A 21,170-nucleotide genomic window follows, 5' to 3' on the forward strand; every position below is an offset into this window, starting at 1 on the left:
GCTGATTAGCTAATGGGAGGTGTAGCGAAAGTATGGTCAATTACTATGTTTGTCTATTATTAGATAGAATTACTTGCTGATGTTAAAGAATGTTTATAATTGTTGTTGACATGTTTTTATGATGATTGCTTTAAAATCCAGGTCACTTTTTTTCAACATTTGAATCATCTCAGTGTTGCCATATATGTACTGTCTTTTTTAATTAAGTATGTAAGTAATTAAAAAAAAAATTATATCCTGGACATTTGGGCTATTATGAGAACCTGTACCCTACCAGTATGTAAGTCTTAATTTTAGCAAGTACTCTTGCTAAAGATTCTGGCCCACTTTGTAGGCTGTGGTTTCAATGATAAGTTACTTTCAGAGCCTTTCTAGTGTTATTCTGATTTGCTTAGTGTACGACCTGAAAAGCCACTCTGAAAACCTGGGATTCATGATAATAGTTTATTCCTTAAATCTTTCGCATATTAATTTAGTCACCTAAGTGTGTGGATTGGTTCTACCCAGAACTTTTCTTGCAGACTTAAAGATTTTTTTTTTCCTCCAGTTCTCTCCAAGATCCTCCTACTTCTACTTTACTCTCTTACTGGGGTAGAGTGGTACACTGCCTTACCCTGCTAGATAGGAGTGGAATTCTTGACTTGGTCCGCACATGGTTTTTATTGATAACATACCATTGGAGGAGGGGATTGCCACCTCAGACTACCTGCTACTGCTAGCTAAGGGGCAAAATCCCAGAATTCCATTTATTTTTTGATAATATCATGTGATAAGAGAAATCTTAAGTCAGAGTAACTCAAGCCAAAAGGAATTGATTGGCGTTTTGACTAAAAAGTTTAGGGTTATAGAGTATATTTGCTTTAAGCATGATTGGATTTAGATCAGCCGTGGGCAAACTACGGCCCGCGGGCCAGATCCGGCCCGTTTGAAATGAATAAAACTAAAAAAAAAAAAAAAAAAAAGACCGTACCCTTTTATGTAATGATGTTTACTTTGAATTTATATTAGTTCACACAAACACTCCATCCATGCTTTTGTTCCGGCCCTCCGGTCCAGTTTAAGAACCCATTGTGGCCCTTGAGTCAAAAAGTTTGCCCACCCCTGATGTAGATGATCAATTTGTGTCCTTAGTGATCGTTTTCTCTTAAGTCTCATCTTTGCTTCTTTTGGGGTTAGCTTTGTTTTCTGGCTATGTGTGGTAAGAAAAGTACTCTTCATCAATAGCTTTAGATTTTTATTATCTTTGCAACCGGTATTCTCCGGAGGCCTTGTCTATCAATCCCTGAAAAAGAGATCTAAATGGGCCTACTTTAGTCAAAGCATGACTACTAAACAAATCACTGAATTAGAGGAGTTAGATGTTCTGGCTGACATGCAGCTTATGCTTAATTTTTTGTCAGAAATGGTGGGGAAGCAAAGCAATTTCTTTTAAAGCAAGTCTATTTTAAAAAGTAATAAATTTTTCTTTGGCCAGTGTGACTCAGTTGATTGAGTGTCCTCCCATGTATGAGAAGTCACTGGTTGGATTCCCGCTCAGGGTACATGCCAGGGTTGTGGCCTTGATGCCCCATAGGAGGTTTACAGGAGACAGCCAATCAGCATTTCTGTCTCATTGATGTTTCTATCTCCTTATCCCTTCCTCTCTCTCTAACATCAATAGAAACATAAAAAAAAAAAAAAAATTAAGTAATGACTTTATGTTTTCTTTTTTTAAATGGTTTTTTGTTGTTGATAATATTACAGATATCTCCCATACCCTCCCTTTTCCCCCTTTACCCAATCCCTGCCCCACCCCAGGCCTTCACCACACTATTATCTGTGTCCATGAGCTACGCATATATGCATATATGTTCTTCGGTTACTCTCTTCTTGTGCCCCTCACCCGCCTCTGAGATCTGTCAGTCTGTTCCATGTATTCATGCTTCTGGACCTATTTTGTTTGTCAGTTTCTTTTTCTTCATTAAATTCCACATATAAATGAGGTCATTTGGTATTTGTCTTTCTCTGTCTGGCTTATTTCACTTAGCATAATAATCTCCAGGTCCATCTATGCTGTCACAAAGTGTAGGAGATTCTTCTTTTTTATAGGCAGATAGTATTCCATGGTGTAAATGTATCACAGCTTTTTTAATCCACTCATCTACTAATGGGCACTAGGTCTTTTTCCAGATGTTAGCTACTGTAAATAATGCTGCTGTGAACATAGGGGTGCATATATTCTTTCTGATTGGTTTTTCAGGATTTTTAAGATATATTCCCAGAAGTGGGATCGCTGGGTCCAAAGACAGTTCCATTTTTAACCATTTGTATGCCATACGCATCTATAGACGCAAGTGATAGACCTTTTTTAATTAAATTCAAAATATCGTGGCAGTTAACTGGTTAATTTTTTTGAGGAAACGCCGTACTGTTTTCCACAGTGGCTGCACCAGTCTGCATTTCCATGATCAGTGTACCAGGGTTATCTCCACATCCTCACCTGCACTTGTTTGTTGATTTATTGATAGAGCCATTTTGGCAGGTGTGAAATGATACCTCATTGTAGCTTTAATTTGCATCTCTCAGATGATTAGTGGCATTGAGCATTTTTTCATATATCTGTTGGCCATCTGTGTATCCTCTTTGGAGAAGTGTCTATTCAGGTCCTTTGTCCATTTTTTCATTGGATTTTTTGTCTTCTTGCTGTTGAGTTCTTTATATATTTTTCCACTTTGACCTTTATTATTTTCTTCTACTTCCTCTGGGCTTTTCTTGTTGTTCCCTTTCTAATTCTTTTAGTTGTAGAATTAGATTGTTTATTTGAGCTTTTTCCTGGTTTTCTTTGATGTAGACCTGTAATGCTACAGCACTTTCCTGTCAGGACTGCTTTCATTATGTCCCGTAGATTTTGAGTTGTTGTATGTTCATTTTCATTTGTTTTCTGGGAAGTTTTTTTTATTTCTTTCTTGATCTCATTGGTAACCCATTCATTGTTTTAATAACATGCTATTTAGGCTCCCTGTTTGTTTAATGTCTTGGAGTTTTTTTATTTTAGTAGATTTCTAGTTTCATGCCATTGTGATTTGAGCAGATGCTTGATATGATTTCAGTCTTGAATATATTAAGACTTACTTTGTGTACTAACATGTGGTCTGTCTTTGAGTATATTCCATGTATATTCTGCCCCTTTGGGATGAAATGTTCTATATATATCAGTTACAGCCATCAGATCTAGAGTCTGTTTCCTTGTTGATTTTTTGATCTGGATCTATCCAGTGATGTCAGTGGGGGTGTTAAAAGTTTTGTACTTTGACTGTATTGCTATCTATCTTTCCCATAAAGTCCACCAAGAGTTTTTTAAATATATCTTTGTGCTTCTGTATTGGGTTCATATATGTTTACAGGGTTATATTTTCTTGTTGGATCAATCCCTTTTAGGATTATGTAGTGGCCTTCTTTGTCTCTTTTTATAGCTTTTGTTTTGAAGTTTATTTTGTAAGATATGACTATTGCTACCCCTGCTTTTTTTTGTTTGTTTGTTTCCATTTGCATGGAATATATTTTTCCATCCCTTCACTTTCAGTCTGTGTGAATCTTGTAGACAGTATTTATATGGGTCTTGTATTCTTATACATTCAGCTCCCCTTTGGCTTTTGATTGGAGCATTTAATCCATTTACATTTATAGTTATTATTGATAGGTAGTTATTTATTGCCTTCTTTTTTCTTGCAGATGAGCAAACAGGTACAGAAAGAAGGGATAATATTCTTGGGTTGCATGGCTAATGATAAAGAGCTGGTGTTAGAACTGGCTTCTTGCTTTCTGATTGAGAACATTCTCCCCTGAGACACAAAAGATTGGATTAGGGCAAAGTTAGAGAGTAAGAGGAACCATGTCCTGTCAATATCCCTGCTTTAAGGCACATAGGATCCATTAATTAATGTAAATCTTAATTAGGTCAAGATGTAATTCAAGTATAGAGAAATGGATACTACAAAGATCCTAAGAAGGCACCCTTGAGTAAAAAGACACTAAACTAGGAATCAGGAAACTAGTCTGCTAAAAGTCACTGACTTTTCTTTGTGACCTTAGGCAAGTTGCTTAGCTGCTTTCAACCTGTTTTCCTAAAAACTAAAATCAAGGGGGTTAGGCTACATAATCTTTGAAGTCCCTTGTAGCTAAAACTGTATATGAATCACTGTACCCATTGAGTTTTTATGGTTTCTCTAACATTTTTCCTGGAATTTATCAGGTCAGACTGTTTTATATTTCTATCATAGAGAGAAAGTAACAGCCTTTTCACTTCTTTTCTGGGAACTTGGCCAGTGAGGAGTAAACATCCTTTCCTCTCGCTCCCTAAATGAAGTACTGGGTCATAAGTGACAGACTTTTTTTGTTTTGTTTTTTTAATCCAATCCTGTTCTCATGTTAGTGTTTTTCTTCACTGTGAGTTTGTTAAAATGTAACAAATTGAAAATGTTTATTTATGTTTTAGTCTACAGATCAAAATTTTATTTTATAAAGTAAAAATAGGTGTACTTAACCAATACATATTAACACATTTGTGTATTTGAAATACTTGACTGGCTCATAATGTGTAGTCTCATACCTTGCAGTAGAACTGTATTGATTTAAAATAACCTAGTTAAATAGCAAATATACTGTAGATTATAAGATATCATTATGTTTTTACATTTGCCAAAAATGAAATAAAATGAAAGTTACTTTGGTTTATTTCAAATAATATATTTTCCTCCTTATTGAACAGGCAGTGTATGTTCATTGCTAAGAAGAAAAATTGAGAAAATAAGAATATGTTTGAAGAATAAAATGAAAATTTTTTTTAATTCTCGTACCCGGAGATAGTTATTGTTAATATTTGAATCTCTTTTCTTCCCAGTCTCACCCACCCATTTTTGCTTTAAACATATTTTGAAATAACACTTTGTGAACATAACAGCATATGTAGGGCTGGACAGTCTGCTGTGGAATAATAAAGAGCATAAATAAGAGAAACCTTTCCTTGTTCTCTAGACTGTTTGCAATTCTTTTGTTATGAATCCTGAACTTTCACTTTCAATATAAGTTGGTTTAAAGCCCTCCTATTTGTAAGCTTTATGAGGGAGTCTGTTTCTGCCCAGCACAGTATCTTGCACATAATATTTATTAATTTAAAATGTATTTAATTGGCCAATCTATATAGTAATCAATTTATAATTATTTTCTTATGTTATATACCTAGAATTACAATTAGTGGGTGAAAGGGAAACTTTTTAAGTTTCTTTTAACATACCTTTAATTTCTATAAAGGCTTTGGCTTACAGCAGGATTGTTGTCAATTTAAGAGGTAAAAATAGTTCAGTCTCTTTCACAGTATTTCTTTAATGTAAATGAACATACATGATTAGTGAATTGGCTAATTATATAAGCATAACATGGACTGTGGGTTAGTTCATCTATAATTTTTCTCAGAATGTTAATATTTTGAAGCAAATTTTGTATATTTGTTTATTTGTTTTTGTTTGGATAATTTTAGAGAAAACCTTAGCAATATATGAAGACATTAAGATAAAAGCTGAAAATCCTATAGAAATTTGATAGTTGGTTGTCATTGTTGTGATTAAAAGTATTCTGTTCACCTAATTGGCTTTCACTTATAGATAAAATGCCTTTTGTTGTTATATCCATCTGGAAAATTCTCATCCATTTATTCATTCATGTACCGCTTCTCCCCATTTTCTTTATTGTCTCATTCTTGAGCTCTTACTAGATGGAGATGGATCTTAGGTTTTCTCATTTTACCTTCCATGCTTTATAATTTTGCACATCTCTGTGTGATGAGGTTGGAGTACTTTTCTCACTTGTCTGTCTGCCAGTGTACTAATTCTTTATCTTGGTCTATTCTGCTATTTAACCTATCTACTGAACTAAAATTTTTGTTTTTTGTTAATCCTCCCCCGAGGATATTTTTCCATTGATTTTTTTTAGAGAGAGTGGAAGGGAGAGCAAGAGACAGAGAGAAACATTGATGTGAGAGAGACACATCAATTGGTTGCCTTCTGCACTTGCCCCCCCCCCACTCAGGCCAGGGATCGAGCCTACAATCAAGGTATGTGCCCTTGACCAGTTTGCAGGCTGATGCATTATCCACTGAACAAACTGGCTAGGGCTTAATTTATTTTGATTTCTTTTAAATCCATCTCTTTGGTTCCATATTTATTGAGGTCTCTCTTCCTTGTATTTATTTAGCCTACTTGAATTCTACTTAGCAAAAATTTATTTAGATTGTTCTATAAACCCTGAGGGTATTAATTTCACTAATGGTTTTCTTGCGTTTGTATTTGATCTGTCTGATTAAATGACTGACTGCATTAAGGATATGGATGATATAAAAATTACAGTACATTACAGTGGATAGGACTAATCATGAAAAACGTGAAATATTTTTTCAACAGGTATTCATTTTATCTTCCATTCTTTTTGTGATTATGAATTTAGGTTGATAGTGAAAGGAATATTACATAAGAAGCATGGTAAAAGAATGTAAACAGCACAGTGTTTAATTAGAATGGAGTGGCTAACCTTGTGATTTCAGAGATAAAAGGTATAAGAATTATGTGTTTCCGGTTTGGCTCAGTGGGTAGAGCGTCGGCCTGCGGACTGAAAGGTCCCAGGTTCGATTCCGGTCAAGGGCATGTACCTGGGTTGCGGGCATATCCCCAGTGGGAGATGTGCAGGAGTCAGCTGATTGATGTTTCTCTCTCATCGATGTTTCTAACTCTCTATCTCTCTCCCTTCCTCTCTGTAAAAAATCAATAAAATATATTTAACAAAAAAAAAAGAATTATGTGTTTCTTTTATATATACACTAGAGGCCCAGTGCACAAAAATTTGTGCACTCAGGGGGACCCCTCAGCCTTGCCTGTGCCCTCTCACAGTCTAGATCTCCTCTGGGGATGTCCATCTGCTGGCTTAGGCCCACTCCCCGGGGAATCGGGCCTAAGCTGGCAGTCAGACATCCCCCTGGCAGCCCGGGAGCCCTTGGGGATGTACATTTGCCAGTGGGGAGCAGGCCTAAGCTGCAGTTGGACATCCTTAGCGCTGCTGAGGAGGCGGGAGAGTCAACCCAAGCCTCCTGCTCGCTCCAGCTCTGTGGCCGCTGTCATCTTAGGTTAATTTGCATACTCGCTCCTGATAGGCTGGTGGGTGTGGTTGGTGGGCGTGGCTTGAGCACAGCAGAGGGACGGTTAATTTGCATGTTTCTCTTTATTATATAGGATAATTGGTATAAAGGTTTAGTTTTATGCTTAAGATATATTTAGGGTTGGTGCTTTTGTATCTCAACTCTACTTTCTGAGCATATTAATGAATTTTAATTATAAATTTAAATTTTAAAGGGAGTTTGTCATTGGATCTAACTTTGTTTTTAAAAAAAGTTGAAAAAGGTATCTACTATTTACTTTTAGAGAAGGGATGAAATTTTAGTGTAGGAAAGAGTTGTGAATGGTGGATGAAAGTGTTAAGATTATAAACATAAATTAACATAATGTAGATGATGTAGACAGTTACTACTACCTGTAATAGAACCTATTCCGACAAAAATGATCACTGAAGATTTTCACAGGCTAAACAGCTATTTACATTCCTTTGGCTAAATCATCTTTCTTTTGTCAAGAATATTATTTAATTGCCTCGTACTGATTCCTGGCATTTCTGATACAATAATTTTTTAGGGTAGAGACGTAATTGAATAGATGGAATATCTCATTTCAGTTGTTCCAGATACAAGAAAATTACATTTTCCAATAACTTTCACTGTAATTAAAAGTTTTAGGAAAGTAGTAATAAAAAGTACTATCACTTTTCTTACCTGTCCTCACAAGGCCTTTTTTTCTCCATCTTAAATTACTGATTATATTCTATGTATCAACCTGCTCCTATCCAATAGGTGTTTGAGCCATATCACAACAAAAGGTGGGAGTAAAAATAAAGTTACTAAAAATTCAGGTCTATGAAAAGGAACAGGGAAAGCAACATGCTAACTACATGTGGTTCATAGCTAATTCTAGCTAATATAGTTGCTAAGATTGAATATCAGTTTTGCCCCTAAGCTTCTTGGAGTATGAGTTCTCTTTATCAGACATAGGAAAGCATGACTTCCTTAGTAGTGACAGATTTTCATGAATTCTAAAAAAATATTAAATAGTATAATAGAAAAACCCTTAACAAAACAGCACTACTGTGTCAAGCATAAGCCCTGCTCTCAAATTGCTCATAGTTTGTGGGGTGGTCAGATAAGAAAATGAATAATAGTTTAAATTGTATTCATACTATCAGAGCATCTTGGAGAGATATTTAATCTAAATTCTAAGAAAGGTCATAAGCAGGAAATTCTTCCTCAGGAAGAATTGTGGTGAACTTGGACAAAGTAAAAGTTAACTGGCAGTTGAATTAAAAAAAGGTAGTGAATTCTAAAGGTATAGCGTGCATACTAGCTGAACCAAGAGAGATTGTCTTTATCAGTGAACTTCTGTAATTTGATTGGAATTTAGGAAGCAAACAGAAAAGAAATGAGAGTTGAAGTAGGCAAGGGCTATTCTTAACAACATATAAATCTTAGTACCATGATTCTCAAATTAAGCAACAAAGTCTATGGGATGCCTCAGCAAACGCTCAGTTTGCTGCTGTATATTTTAATTTCTTTTAGGGAAACTTAGTGACACTGTTTGTTGGATACCACGTGAACTAACTGGAGTCAGTTAAGTTTCAATATTAGATTATTCTACACTCCCTTTGTAGGATGGACCAGCAAATGAAGGTGGGAATATCCAGTTTTATTTTAAGATTTGAGAAATTGTGAAGGTATCCAACAGGCAGATACGTCCTATTAGTAAGTAACTATGGCTATTAAAGAATGGAATAAAAATGTAATTTTTTCTTTCAGGTGGTATCACTTCAATCAGTTACTAGGTTATAAGTATTAAGTTATTTGACACTAACTACTTAATAAATGGAATTGTTAGATGTTTCCTTTAGACTATGTGGCATAAGGAAAAAATTACTGAAACACTAAGGTCACCAGGAACCCAGAAATTTAGAGAACCCCTCTGGTTTGGTATATAATATTCAAAAACAAATTTGTGAAAGCAATTCATGTGATGTTTTCTAAGTTTATAAGGATAGAAATAAAGATATTTGGAGGAATGCAGTTACCTTGAACTTTTTCATTTTAACATTGTTTGTCTCAGTGCGCTGTACCTGAAGGTAGACAACAGAAATACGGGATTTTATTTTTTGACAGTAGTCTTACATGCTAGTGTTTTGATAACCAGCTAAAGGTGTATTCATAAACTTTGGAAACTGAATAGATGGATGATAGGACTTATATTCTAGACATTTTGGTGCAGGTAGAATATCTTTCTGTATTCATACTAGAGGCCCGGTGCACAAAAACTTGTGCACTCGTCCCCTCAGCCCAGCCTGTGCCCTCTCGCAGTCTGGGACCCCTCGGGAGATAACGACCTGCTCCCGGGTGGCAGAGGGCAGGCCCAATCCCTAGGTGCAGCCCCTGGTCAGGCTCAGAGCAGGGCCGTTCGGGGAGTTGAGGCGCTGCCCCCTGTCAAGCACAGAGCAGGGCATATTGGGAGGTTGCGATGCCACCCTCAGTCACGCTCAGGGTAGGGCCGATTGGGGGTTGGGGCACCGCCCCCTGTCACACTCAAGGCAGGGTCGATGGGGAGGTTGCGGCGCCACCCCCTGTCACGCACAGAGCAGGGCCCATCAGTGGGGTTGGGGCTCCGTACCCTGTCACGCACAGAGCAGGGTCAATCAGGGGGTTGGGGAGCTCCCCCCTGTCATGCACAGAGCAGGGCCGATCAGGGGGTTGAGGAGCTCGCCCCTGTCACTCACAGAGTAGGGCAGATAGGGGAGTTGGGGCACCGCCCCCTGTCACACACAGAGCAGGGCGGATCAGGGGGTTGGGGCGCCGCCCTCTATCACACACAGAGCAGGGCCGATCAGGGGGTTGGGGCGCCGCTACTGTCACACTCAGGGCAGGGCCGATGGGGAGGTTATGGCTCTACCCCGTCACACACAGAGCAGGGCCGATCAGGGGGTTGGGGCGCCGCCACTGTCACACTCAGGGCAGGGCCGATGGGGAGGTTATGGCTCTACCCCGTCACACACAGAGCAGGGCCCATCAGGGGGTTGGGGCGCCGCACCGTCACACACAGAGCCACAGGGTGATCAGGGGGTTTGGGCGCTGCCCCCTGTCACACTGATCCTGGTGCCAGGAGGCATATTACCCTTTTACTATATAGGATAGAGGCCTGGTGCACGGGTGGGGGCCGGCTGGTTTGCCCTGAAGGGTGTCCTGGATCAGGGTGGGGGTCCCCACTGGGGTGCCTGGCCAACCTGGATGAGGGGATGATGGCTGTTTGCAGCTGGTCACACACCCTTCACGGTGGGGGTCCCCACTGGGGTGCCTGGCCAGTCTGGGTTAGGGGCTGAGGGCTGTTTTCAGGCTGGCGGGTGACTGAAGCTCCCAACCGCTCCTTTTTTTTATTCTGGGCCAGCTTTAGCTTTGAGGCTTGGAGGTTTCTGGCCTTTGTTTACCTTCTGTATTTGGAACAATGTTGCGATCCTGCTGGCTGAAGCCCGAAGGACTAAAGCAGGTTTCTGGGGTTTTGTTTAGCTTCTATATTTGTAACATAGTTGCTTAGAGTTGCAGCTCAGAGGCCTGCAGCGGCAGGCGGGGAACATTGGAGTCCTCCATCACTAAATCAAGCAAGCCCGATGTTCACTTTAAGCTGCCTGGCTGCGGGTCACCATCTTGGCTGGCAGTTAATTTGCATATTGCCCTGATTAGCCAATGGGAAGGGTAGCGGTTGTAGGCTAATTACCATGTTTCTCTTTTATTAGATAGGATAGATAAGAATCACATTTAAGGCCAATAGATATAGATCACCAATCCCAGGAATTCTTAGTCAAAGAACCATAGAACCTGTAAATTATACATGCAAACATGTAATTTTTTTGTTCTACTGTGGTTTTGTTTGTTTGTTTTGTTTTATTTTTTGGTCAGAGTTTGAAAGGGATTCTTGGCCCTAAAGCAGTTAGGAACAGATTTATAGATAAACTACTTTGTTTTTTGCATAGTGTGCCTATTGGCACAGGTTTTTTAGAGGTTAAGGATTATATGTAAAAAGTATTTGCATCAAGAATTTTTTAAAACATATACTTTTATTGATTTTAGAAAGGAAGGCAGAGGGAGAGAGAGAGAAACATCAGTGATGAGAATCATTGATTGGCTGCCTCCTGCACACCCTGCATTGGGGATCCAGCCTGCATCCTGGGCATGTGCCCTGACTGGGAATGGAACCTTGACCTCTGAGTTCATAGGTCGATGCTCAATCACTGAGCCACACAGTCCAGGCTGCATCAAGAATTTAAATAGAAATTAATTCTTGTGATGAATTCCCAAAAAAGTTAAAGAAAATGTTTTAATTAATTAGATCTGTGGTTTAAAAGGTACATAAAGGGTGCACAGTAAAAAGTAAGTCTCTCTCTATATCCTTCACAAACAATTTCTCTTCCAAAAGGTAAACATTTTCTCTAGTTTATTTCTCAATTTTTAAACCAAGAGTATTATAGTAATGTAGTATAAAATACTGAATGATGCTAAAATATAAATTTGGTTTTTTTAGATGTAGATTATATGGGCAACCTGATTTGATTTTCAATTTAAGATAAATAACTGGTACAAGGTATTATCTTAGCTTCTGTCAGTAGGACATAATTTAGGTATGTTTTATAGTGATGATGTTTTTAAAATGGCTCAACCAAATTATCAGTTGGGATAATTAGCCATGAAATATATAGAGTTCTGAATATAGCCTTTCCAAGCCTTAATTCATTAAAAAGTTGTTAAAAGAATATAATTTTATTTTTGCCAATGTTAGTTTATTGTTCATAGTTTTCTCATAGAAGATAAAATGGAATTTTACCTTACTATGGAACTTAATAATTTTCACTTATTAAGTGACTACAATGGGCTAAGAATTATGTGTGGAGCTTCACATAATATGTTGAATTATCACAATATCTCTGAAAGGTGGCCAATAGTATTATTTATATTTTATAGACAATTAAACCAAGTTTTTGATAGGTTAAATAACATAACCAAGAATCAGAGTTTGGGCATTGGCTGTATCTTGGAATCATAGAATATCGAAAATCTAAGTATTTTTACACAATTTTTGTATGTAGATATGTTGTAATTATTTTAATATAAATTTGTCAGGTAATGCTACTTAGTTGAGTGAGCAGTGTTTGAACTTGGGGTTTTGTATGGTTATAATAAAGGTAAATAAGAAGTCTGTTGCTTATTAAGGAAAGAATTTAATGTAACATACTTAATAAAGGATTGCTTTATATATAGTTTATTCTTATGCTGTGCATTTTACTGAGCAGCTAACTTTCCTAAACCCTCACCTATATGTTTATTTTTTTCTGTAGGGAGATTCCCGAAGTCTTCCATTGTCTGAGAACGTGAGTGCTGTTCAAAAATTAGACTTTTCAGATACAATGGTGCAACAGAAATTGGATGATATCAAGGATCGAATCAAGAGAGAAATAAGGAAAGAACTGAAAATCAAAGAAGGAGCTGAAAATCTGAGGAAAGTCACAACAGATAAAAAAAATTTGGCTTATGTGGACAACATTTTGAAAAAATCGAATAAAAAATTAGAAGAACTGCATCACAAGCTACAAGAACTAAATGCACATATTGTTGTATCAGATCCAGAAGATGTTGCAGGTATATATATACATATATATACACATGCACATATATTTTATTTCATGTCTATATGATATAGTACTAATAAGAAATATATTATTTTAAAAAATAGCAGGTTTTGTGATATATACTTTTTGGCTTTTCTGAAAGTTACAAGGTCTGTATTTTCTCTTACAGTTAAGGTCTTGTTTATATTCTTTTCAGAAATGCATTAAATTGATGAATATGAAAATGAATTATTTAGCTAGAGATGAATAATTTTGCAGCCTACTCTCTTACCCTCTGTCAGTAAGATATTAGAGTTATTTTCCAGTATTAATGTTTTGTATTGAGTCAGCCATATGCACTTACCTGATTCATCCTTGTGATCAGCAGCTCAAGTTTGCCAGATGACTTTTTAAAGTTACAAATGCATTCTGTGACTAAGGGCTATTTTTATTCTTTGCAAATGTAATTAATCAAGCCTATAACCTTTGTTCTTCGTGCTTTAAGCAACTAAATTAACAACTAAACCACTGGTATATTGTTTAAAAAAGAAGAAAATTTAAAAAGCCAAATATTACTTTTTTTCTTAAATATAGAAAATAGAAGGAAAATATAACCCATAAGTGCAACTGAAGAATATAATTTTTTAAACAGTAGAATTAACAAATGTTCATGTTGGAAATTTTTTAGTGCTACAGAAAGTAAAAATAGAAATACCTCTCTCCATCCTAGCCATTCTCTCTAAAAGTAGCATTACTAACTTTCTGTTGAGTATTCTTCCAGAAAAAAATATTTCTATATTTGTATCAATATTTATCCATTCATATATGCATAATTTCTAAAACTTTTTACTAAAAATTATTTAATGTATATTTATCTAATAGTTTTTTTCTTTGCAAAGATGATATTTTGAGCAAGGTATTTAATTTCTATAACCCTTAATTTCTTCATTTTCAAAGCAAAGGAGTGGTATATGTAGCATAGTAATATATCTAGCACTATAGAAATTTTAGAAGAAACAGTGATCAGGTAATAAGAAATAACAGATATAAGTAAAATGGAATTTAATTAGGAAGATAATAAATTTGACTAAGAAGCTCAAATGACCAATCTCAAAAGTTGCGTAAAGTACTTCTGATATTAGTGTATTTGACAGAACTTGTTTTAATGCCTCAATTTCAAAATGTGGGACTTACCGTAGAGATTTCATTTGGAAAACTCTACATAGAGATTTCAACCTTGTAAGAATAATTGAATCTTGAAAATGAAAGAAATCATAGAGAAATAAGCCTTCTTATTTTAAAGCTTAAATAATCCCAAAGATGTGAATCATAAAGCTAGCTAAAAAGAACTCATTAACTCCTCAGCTAGTAGTCTCTTACCCCCACATTCAATAATTACATTATAAATGGAAATTTGTATTAGGAAAATGCTTTTTTTAGCAATGTTATATAAACTTTGAAATAGCCTGTTCTGTTGGAACTCTGCTGAGCTCTACATTTTTTGCCCATTACTTCTTTAGGAGAGGTCTAAAATAAGAAACAGCGCTGGAGTTTTAAACTGTTTATTTAGAGAAAACATTTTCCTCCTCACAGAATACCCATAACTACCTTGTAATTGGAATACAGAAGAGTTTTTGCCACACAAAAGTCTGGTTTCCCCAGTCCTTTAAACATTTTTTAACTTTACTGAAGTCTAAATTATATATGTTAAATGCACATATTTCAAGTTTATGATTTGATGAGCTTTAACAAATGTATATACCCGGGTAACCTTTACTACAAGCAGTGATTCTGAATCTTTCCATCACTTCAATGGTTCTCTTGTATACATGCATCTCAATCAATTTCCAATCCCCATCTCTGGTTTAAGCAACCACTGGTCTACCTTTTATCACTTTAGATTAAATTTGTCTTTCCTAGAGTTTCATATAAGGAAATGACCTTTAAGTCTTACTATCAAATTTCTTTTCTCCCTTAAAGCCAATTTGGATATCCCTGTGAAACCTTCCCTGACTTTCTCTGATTGTCTTTTCTGTTCTGCTTTGTCCATTCATTATTATATTATGTTATACTAGAGGCCCGGTGCACAAAATTTTGTGCTCTCAGGGGGCTCCCTCAGCCCGGCCTATGCCCTCTTGCAGTCTGGGACCCCTTCGAGGATGTCCATGTGCTGGCTTAGGCCCGCTCCCTGGGGGATCAGGCCCAAGCTGGCAGTCAGACATCCCTCTGGCGGCGCAGGAGCCCTCGGGGGATGTCCACTTACCAGTGGGGAGCAGGCCTAAGATGCAGTTGGACATCCTTAGCGCTGCTGAGGAGGCAGGAGAGGCTCCCGGCACCACTGCTGTACTGGCAGCCATCAGCCTGGCTTGTGGCTGAGCAGAGCTCCCCCTGTGGGAGCACACTGACCACCAGGGGGCAGCTTCTGCATTGAGCGTCTGCCCCCTGGTGGTCAGTGTGTGTCATAGTGACCAGTCATTCCCAGCCGTTCTGCTGTTAGGGTCAGTTTGCATATTATCCTTTTACTATATAGGATAGAGGTCTCGTGCATGGGTGGGGGCCAGCTGGTTTGCCCTGAAGGGTGTCCCGGATCAGGGTGGTGGTCCCGCTTGGGTGCCTGGCCAGCCTGGGTGAGGGGCTGATGGGTGTTTGCAGCTGGTCACATCCCCTTCAGGGTGGGGGTCCCCACTGGGGTGCCTGGCCAACCTGGGTGAGGGGCTGATGGCTGTTTGCTGGTTGGTCAAGCCCCCCCAGTGGGAACCCTCACCCCATGGAGGTTTGGCCAGTCTGAGTGAGGGGCTGATGGCTGTTTTCAGGCTGGCCACACCCCCTTTAGGGTGGGGGGTCCCCACTGGGTTGCCTGGCCAGTCTGGGTGAGGGGCTGAGGGCCATTTTCAGGCTGGCCAAGCTCCCTGGCGATGGAAGCTCCCAGCCTCTCCTTTTTTTCTTTCTTTTTTAAAATTTTATTCTGGGATTTATTTACCTTCTATAATTGAAACTTTGTAGCCTTGAGAGGAGCTTAGTGCCGGCCAGGGCGGGTGGAAGGGGAGCCTGCTCGCCCCAGCTCCATGGCCACGGCCGGCTGAAAGCAGGTATCTGGGGTTTATTTACCTTCTATAATTGAAACTTTGTTGCTTTGAGTGGAGCTCAGAGCCAGGCGGCTAGCGGGAAGCTTGGCTTCCTCCATCATTGGGGCAACCAAGCCTCCTGCTTGCTCCAGCTCCGTGGCTGTCGGCCACCATCTTGGTTTGGTTAATTTGCATATAGTCACTCTGGTGGTGGGCGTGACTTAAGGCATAGCAAAGGTATGGTTAGTTTGCATGTTTGTCTTTTATTAGTGTAGATTGTACATGTTTATGTCACTTACTAAACGTGTGCACCTTCAGGGCAGGGATGTGTTTTCAAGATATATCATAGAATCTGCAACGTAGTAGGTATTTAGTTGTGACTGTTGCAGCCCAAAACACAAACAAAAACACCCCAGCAAATAAAAATACTGTGTTAGTTGAGGTAGTTAATACCAAAGCATAATTTTTAAAAATACATTTTTATTGATTTCAGAGAGGAAAAGAGAAAGAGAGAGAGAGAGAGAGAGAGAGAGAGAGAGGAGAGAGAGGAAGAAGAAGAAGAAGAAGACGACGACGACGAAGGGGGAGGGAGAGGGGAGGGGGAGGGGGAGGAAGGAGGGGAGAGAGGGGAGAGAGGGGAGAGAGGGGAGAGAGACCAGAGAGAGAGAGGAGGGGGGATAGAGGGGAGAGAGGGAAGAGACAGACCAGACAACAGAACAACCTTCTTGAATGACAAGTGGGCAGGGGTCAGGGCCACAAGGCAGCTGGGACTGCTGTGAGGGCAGAGGCAGCTGGGATGCGAGGGCTGAGCCCCTTGCACGAATTTTGTGCATCAGGCTTCTAGTTTTATAAATAAGAAAGTAAAGTGATAGAGTTAATTATTGCAGATGTGAATTAAAAGCAGTCTTTCTAACCACTTACGTAGTAACCATTGGTACAATGCAGACTTAAAAGTTGTTCTTTCTAAGAGTCATTGATTCTGCTTACATAATCCCTCTCCAGACAAGAATTAGCCAAACACTTCTGTTAATTCACATATACATGCTTCCTGATTTTTAATGGAGTTACATCCTGATAATCCAGTTGTAAATTCAAAAATACCCTAAATTGAAATGCGTTTAATACACCTAACCTACTGAACATCATAGCTTAGTCTAGCCTACTTTAGATGTGCTCAGAACACTTATATTAGCTTACAGTTGGTTAATTATCTTGAATTTCATCTCAAGAGCAATTGCTGCTGCCTTCTCCTTACCAGAAGCAGGAGACTCACATGGGCATTTCTGTAGACATGATGGGATGCGAAAACACAATATCCAAAAAACTAGCAACAGAGTACACTGTAAACTACTGGTTGCTTGTAATCATGTGGCTCACTGTAGTGGCCCAGAATCACAAGAGAGTATCATACCGCATATAGCAGGAAAAGATAAAATTTGAAATTTCAAAGTACAGTTTCTACATAATGTGTATTGCTTTTGCATCATTGCAAAGCTAAAAATTGTAAGTTGAACTATTATAAGCTGAGGAACATCTGTGCTTTAAAGAACTGAAAGCAAAGTACCATGTCCTTAAGTCATCCTGTTACACCTAATCTAAAATAAATAATTTTATTAACCTTAGTATGTAATGTAAAAAATATGAAATTTTATGACAATCTGACCCAAAGTTAATGTTGAACTACCTTTAAACCTCTATATTGTTGCTTGTAATGCTGCCAAATCAGTAATACAGTAAAAGAATAAGCCACTTGCAAAGAGAACTATTTTTTAATTTTTAAATATATTTTATTGATTTTTTTACAGAGAGGAAGGGAGAGAGATAGAGAGTTAGAAACATCGATGAGAGAGAAACATTGATCAGCTGCCTCCTGCATACCTCCTACTGGGGAAGTGCCTGCAACCAGGGTACATGCCCTTGACCGGAATCGAATCTGGGACCTTTCAGTCCGCAGGCCAACTCTCTATCCACTGAGCCAAACCGGTTAGGGCTATTTAATTTTTTATATACCTCTGAATGCCTGCATTTACAAGATTTATTTTAAATAAATTCAAATTTTAACTGGTCTAATTAGCATATTAGCTCTTTATTATATAGGATAAGGATTTTTATCAGATGAACTTAGAAACTTCTAACTATAAAACTCTCTGAAATATTACTTAGTATAATGTCAAGATCTGCTCTTTTGGGACTGTTATTTGTAAAATATATGTATGTATTTTTAAGAGTAGTAAGAAATGAATTCTATAAAGTAGAGTGGTAACCTAAGCCTTAGTTGGCATCTGAGACTCCAAAGCAAAGAACCAGTTTCCTGATTCTTGGACTCTTGTGTATCTCTAAAGAAGTGGATAAGAATAATTTTCATAATTTATTAAATATAGCTAATAATATGTGTAGTATAAGCCCCTTTATTTTCATCTCATTTCCTTTTCTTATTAGCTCTTCTCATTGCCATCTTCTCAGACCCCACCAAACTTAGATTTTTACCTATTGAGGCAGTGAATATTTTCTTTAACATCTAGAATATCCAGCATATATAAAACTAATAGTATTAGGATTTTTGGAGTTAACCTTGGAAATTCATTTAAATTCTGCAGATATAACTATATTTAAGTTTTCTGTTTTAATGACCAAAGTTCAGTTTATGAAGTCTTTCTTTTTCATTATTTTATTTTATTTTTTATAATTCTTTGTTGTTGAAAGTATTACATATATCCCCCTTATTGGCCCATTTACCCACTCCATCATGCCCCTGCCCCTCTCCCCCACCCCAGGTCTTTAGCACCCTATTGTCTGTGTCCATGGGTTATGCTTGCAAGGTTTTTGATTGATTACCTCCCGCCCACCCACCCTCCCTCCAAGATGCCACACACTGTTCCATGCTTCCTTGTCTCTGGATCCACTCCGTTTATCAGTTTATTTTGTTACTTAGATTCCACATATGAGTGCGATCATGTGATACTTGTCTTTCTCTAACACTTAGCATGATACTCTCCAGGTCCCTCCATGCTGTCTCAAAGGGTAAGAGATTCTTCTTTTTTTACTGCTGCATAGAATTCCATGGTATAAATGTACCACAGCTTTTTTATCCACTCATTTACTGATGGGCACTTGCCTATTTCCAGATCTTAGCTATTGTAAATTGTGCTGCTATGAACATAGGGGTGCATACATTTTTTTCTGATTGGTGCTTCGGGTTTCTTAGGATATATTCCTAGATGTGGGATCACTGGGTCAAGTGCCAGCAGTGTAAGATAGGGTTCCCTTTTCTCCACATCCTCGCCAGCACTTGTCATTTGTTTATTTGTTGATGGTAGCCATTCTGACAGGTGTGAGGTGATACCTCATCATTTTAATTTGCATCTCTCTGATTATCAAGTGACTTTGAGCATTTTTTCATATGCCTCTTGGCCATCTGTATGTCCTCTTTGGAGAAGTGTCTACGGTATTTAGGTCCTTTGCCCGCTTTTTAATTGGATTGTTTGTCTTCCTTTTATAAGTTGTATGAATTCCTTATATATTTTGGATATTAAGCCTTTATCAGATGTATCATTGCTAAATATGTTCTCCCATACAGTGGGCAGTCTATTCGTTTTGTTGATGGTTTCTTTTGCTGTGCAGAGCTTTTTAGTTTGATGAAGTTCCATTTGTTTATTTTCTCCTTAGCTTCCTTTGGCTTAGGAGATGTATCAGTAAACATATTGCTATGAGAGATGTCTGAGATTTTGCTGCCTATGTGTTCTTGTAGGATTTTTGTGGTTTAATGACTTACATTTAAGTCTTTTATTCATTTTGAGCTTATTCCCGGGTATGGTGTAAGTTGGTGGTCTATTTTCTTTTCTTTTCTTTCTTTTTTTTTTTTGTTTTTTGCATGTATCCAATTTTTTCAATACCATTTATTGAAGAGACTGTCTTGACTCCTCTGTATGCTCTTGCTTCTTTTGTCAAATTTTAATTGAGCATAATGGCTTGGGTCTATATCTTGGTTCTCTTTTCTGTTTCATTGATCGATATGCTTTTTCTTGTGCTAGTACCATGCTGTTTTGATTATGGTGGCTTTGTAGTATAACTTGAAGTCTGGTATTGTGATTCCTCCAATTTTGTTTTTCTTTCTCAAGATTGCTGCACCTATTCAGGGTCTTTTTTGATTCCATATAAATTTTTGGAGTATCGTTCTAGCTCTGTAGTAGTACATTGTATAGATGTACCGCAGTTTGTTTATTCATTCACCAAGAACATTAGGGTTGTTTTCTAGTTTTTGGAAATTTTCAGCACAGCTGCTATAACTACCCATGAATAGTTTTTTGTGTGAACATGTTGTCAGTTCACTTTGGTAAATACTTAGAAGTGTGATTGCTAAGTCATATGTTAGAATATATTTAGCATTGTACACAGCTGCCAGAATGTTTTCCAGAGTGGTTATAGCATTTTTTATTTTCACCAGCATATATGAGAGTTCCAGTTTTTCACATCCACTCCAGCACTTGGTATTATTGATATATATTTTTAACCAGTTTAACAAGTGTATAATGATTGGCGATATACATCATTGTAATCAGAGGGAGGAAAGAGGAAAAAGCGCCATCTTAAGGAGAATTTATTAAATAACTGTGCATGCCCTGGGTACAGAGTTTTGTATAAAAGGCTAAGTGACCAGCCGACCCGCCGGTAGGTATGATACACACTGACCACCAGGGGGAAGATGCTCAACACCAAGCTGCCAAACGACAGCAACTATGCAGAGTGCCCTGTCGCACTCTGGACCCCTCAGGGGATGTTGGACTGCCAGTTTCAGCCCGATCCCCACAGGCCAGGCCAAGGAACCCCACCTGCTAGGGATCCTGCTCACTCCGCAGACGCCCTTCGAGAGCCAGAGCCGCCCCAGGTCCTGCCAGGGAGGAACCCGCAGGAGGTTGGCTCCAGGGCATGTCTGGCCCATCTCGCCCAGTCCTGCCCCACCAGCCACCTTGTAATTAATTTATTTTCAATGTGCACGCATCTGTACACTGGCCCTTTAGTTTAATATAGTAGATACAAGCAGTTCTGAATTTTTAATTTAATTTGATTTTAGATAGAGAGGAGAATCATAGATTTGTTGTCTCTACTCATTTATGCACATTTTGTTGCCTACTCATTTATGCACATTCATTGGTTGATTCTTGTATGTGTCCTGACTGAGGATCAAACCTGCAACCTTGGCATATGGGGACAATGCTATAACCAACTGAAATACTCTGCCAAGGCCAGTTCTAAAATTAATGCCTTGCTTGCTTATTTCACCTTAAGCAAAACATGTTACAACCCACAATTTTATCCACACACTTTTGGTAAAATAATAAT

The 21,170-nt window shown here is 38.1% G+C and overlaps 1 protein-coding gene across 9 annotated transcripts in view; it reads left to right on the top strand.

The window, feature by feature from the left end:
• PKN2 (protein kinase N2) overlaps positions 1-21,170 on the top strand; it is a 153,314-nt gene that overhangs the window by 39,220 nt on the left and 92,924 nt on the right. For 6 of the 9 annotated variants that reach the window (XR_004973911.1, XM_036348263.1, XM_036348264.1 and 3 more), the window contains exon 2: positions 12,496-12,796. Coding sequence is in view for 7 of the 9 variants with exons in the window: in XM_036348263.1 (XP_036204156.1) it covers positions 12,496-12,796 (301 nt within the window). In the remaining 2 variants the exon portion in view is untranslated. Of the gene's footprint in view, positions 1-6,098; positions 6,584-8,772; positions 8,870-12,495; positions 12,797-21,170 lie in introns of those variants that run through there. The other 3 variants (XM_036348262.1, XM_036348261.1, XM_036348265.1) reach the window with 3 other exon arrangements.

Source organism: Myotis myotis, unplaced genomic scaffold, assembly GCF_014108235.1.
Source record: "Myotis myotis isolate mMyoMyo1 unplaced genomic scaffold, mMyoMyo1.p scaffold_m19_p_2, whole genome shotgun sequence".
NCBI classification, from domain to species: Eukaryota; Metazoa; Chordata; class Mammalia; order Chiroptera; family Vespertilionidae; genus Myotis; species Myotis myotis.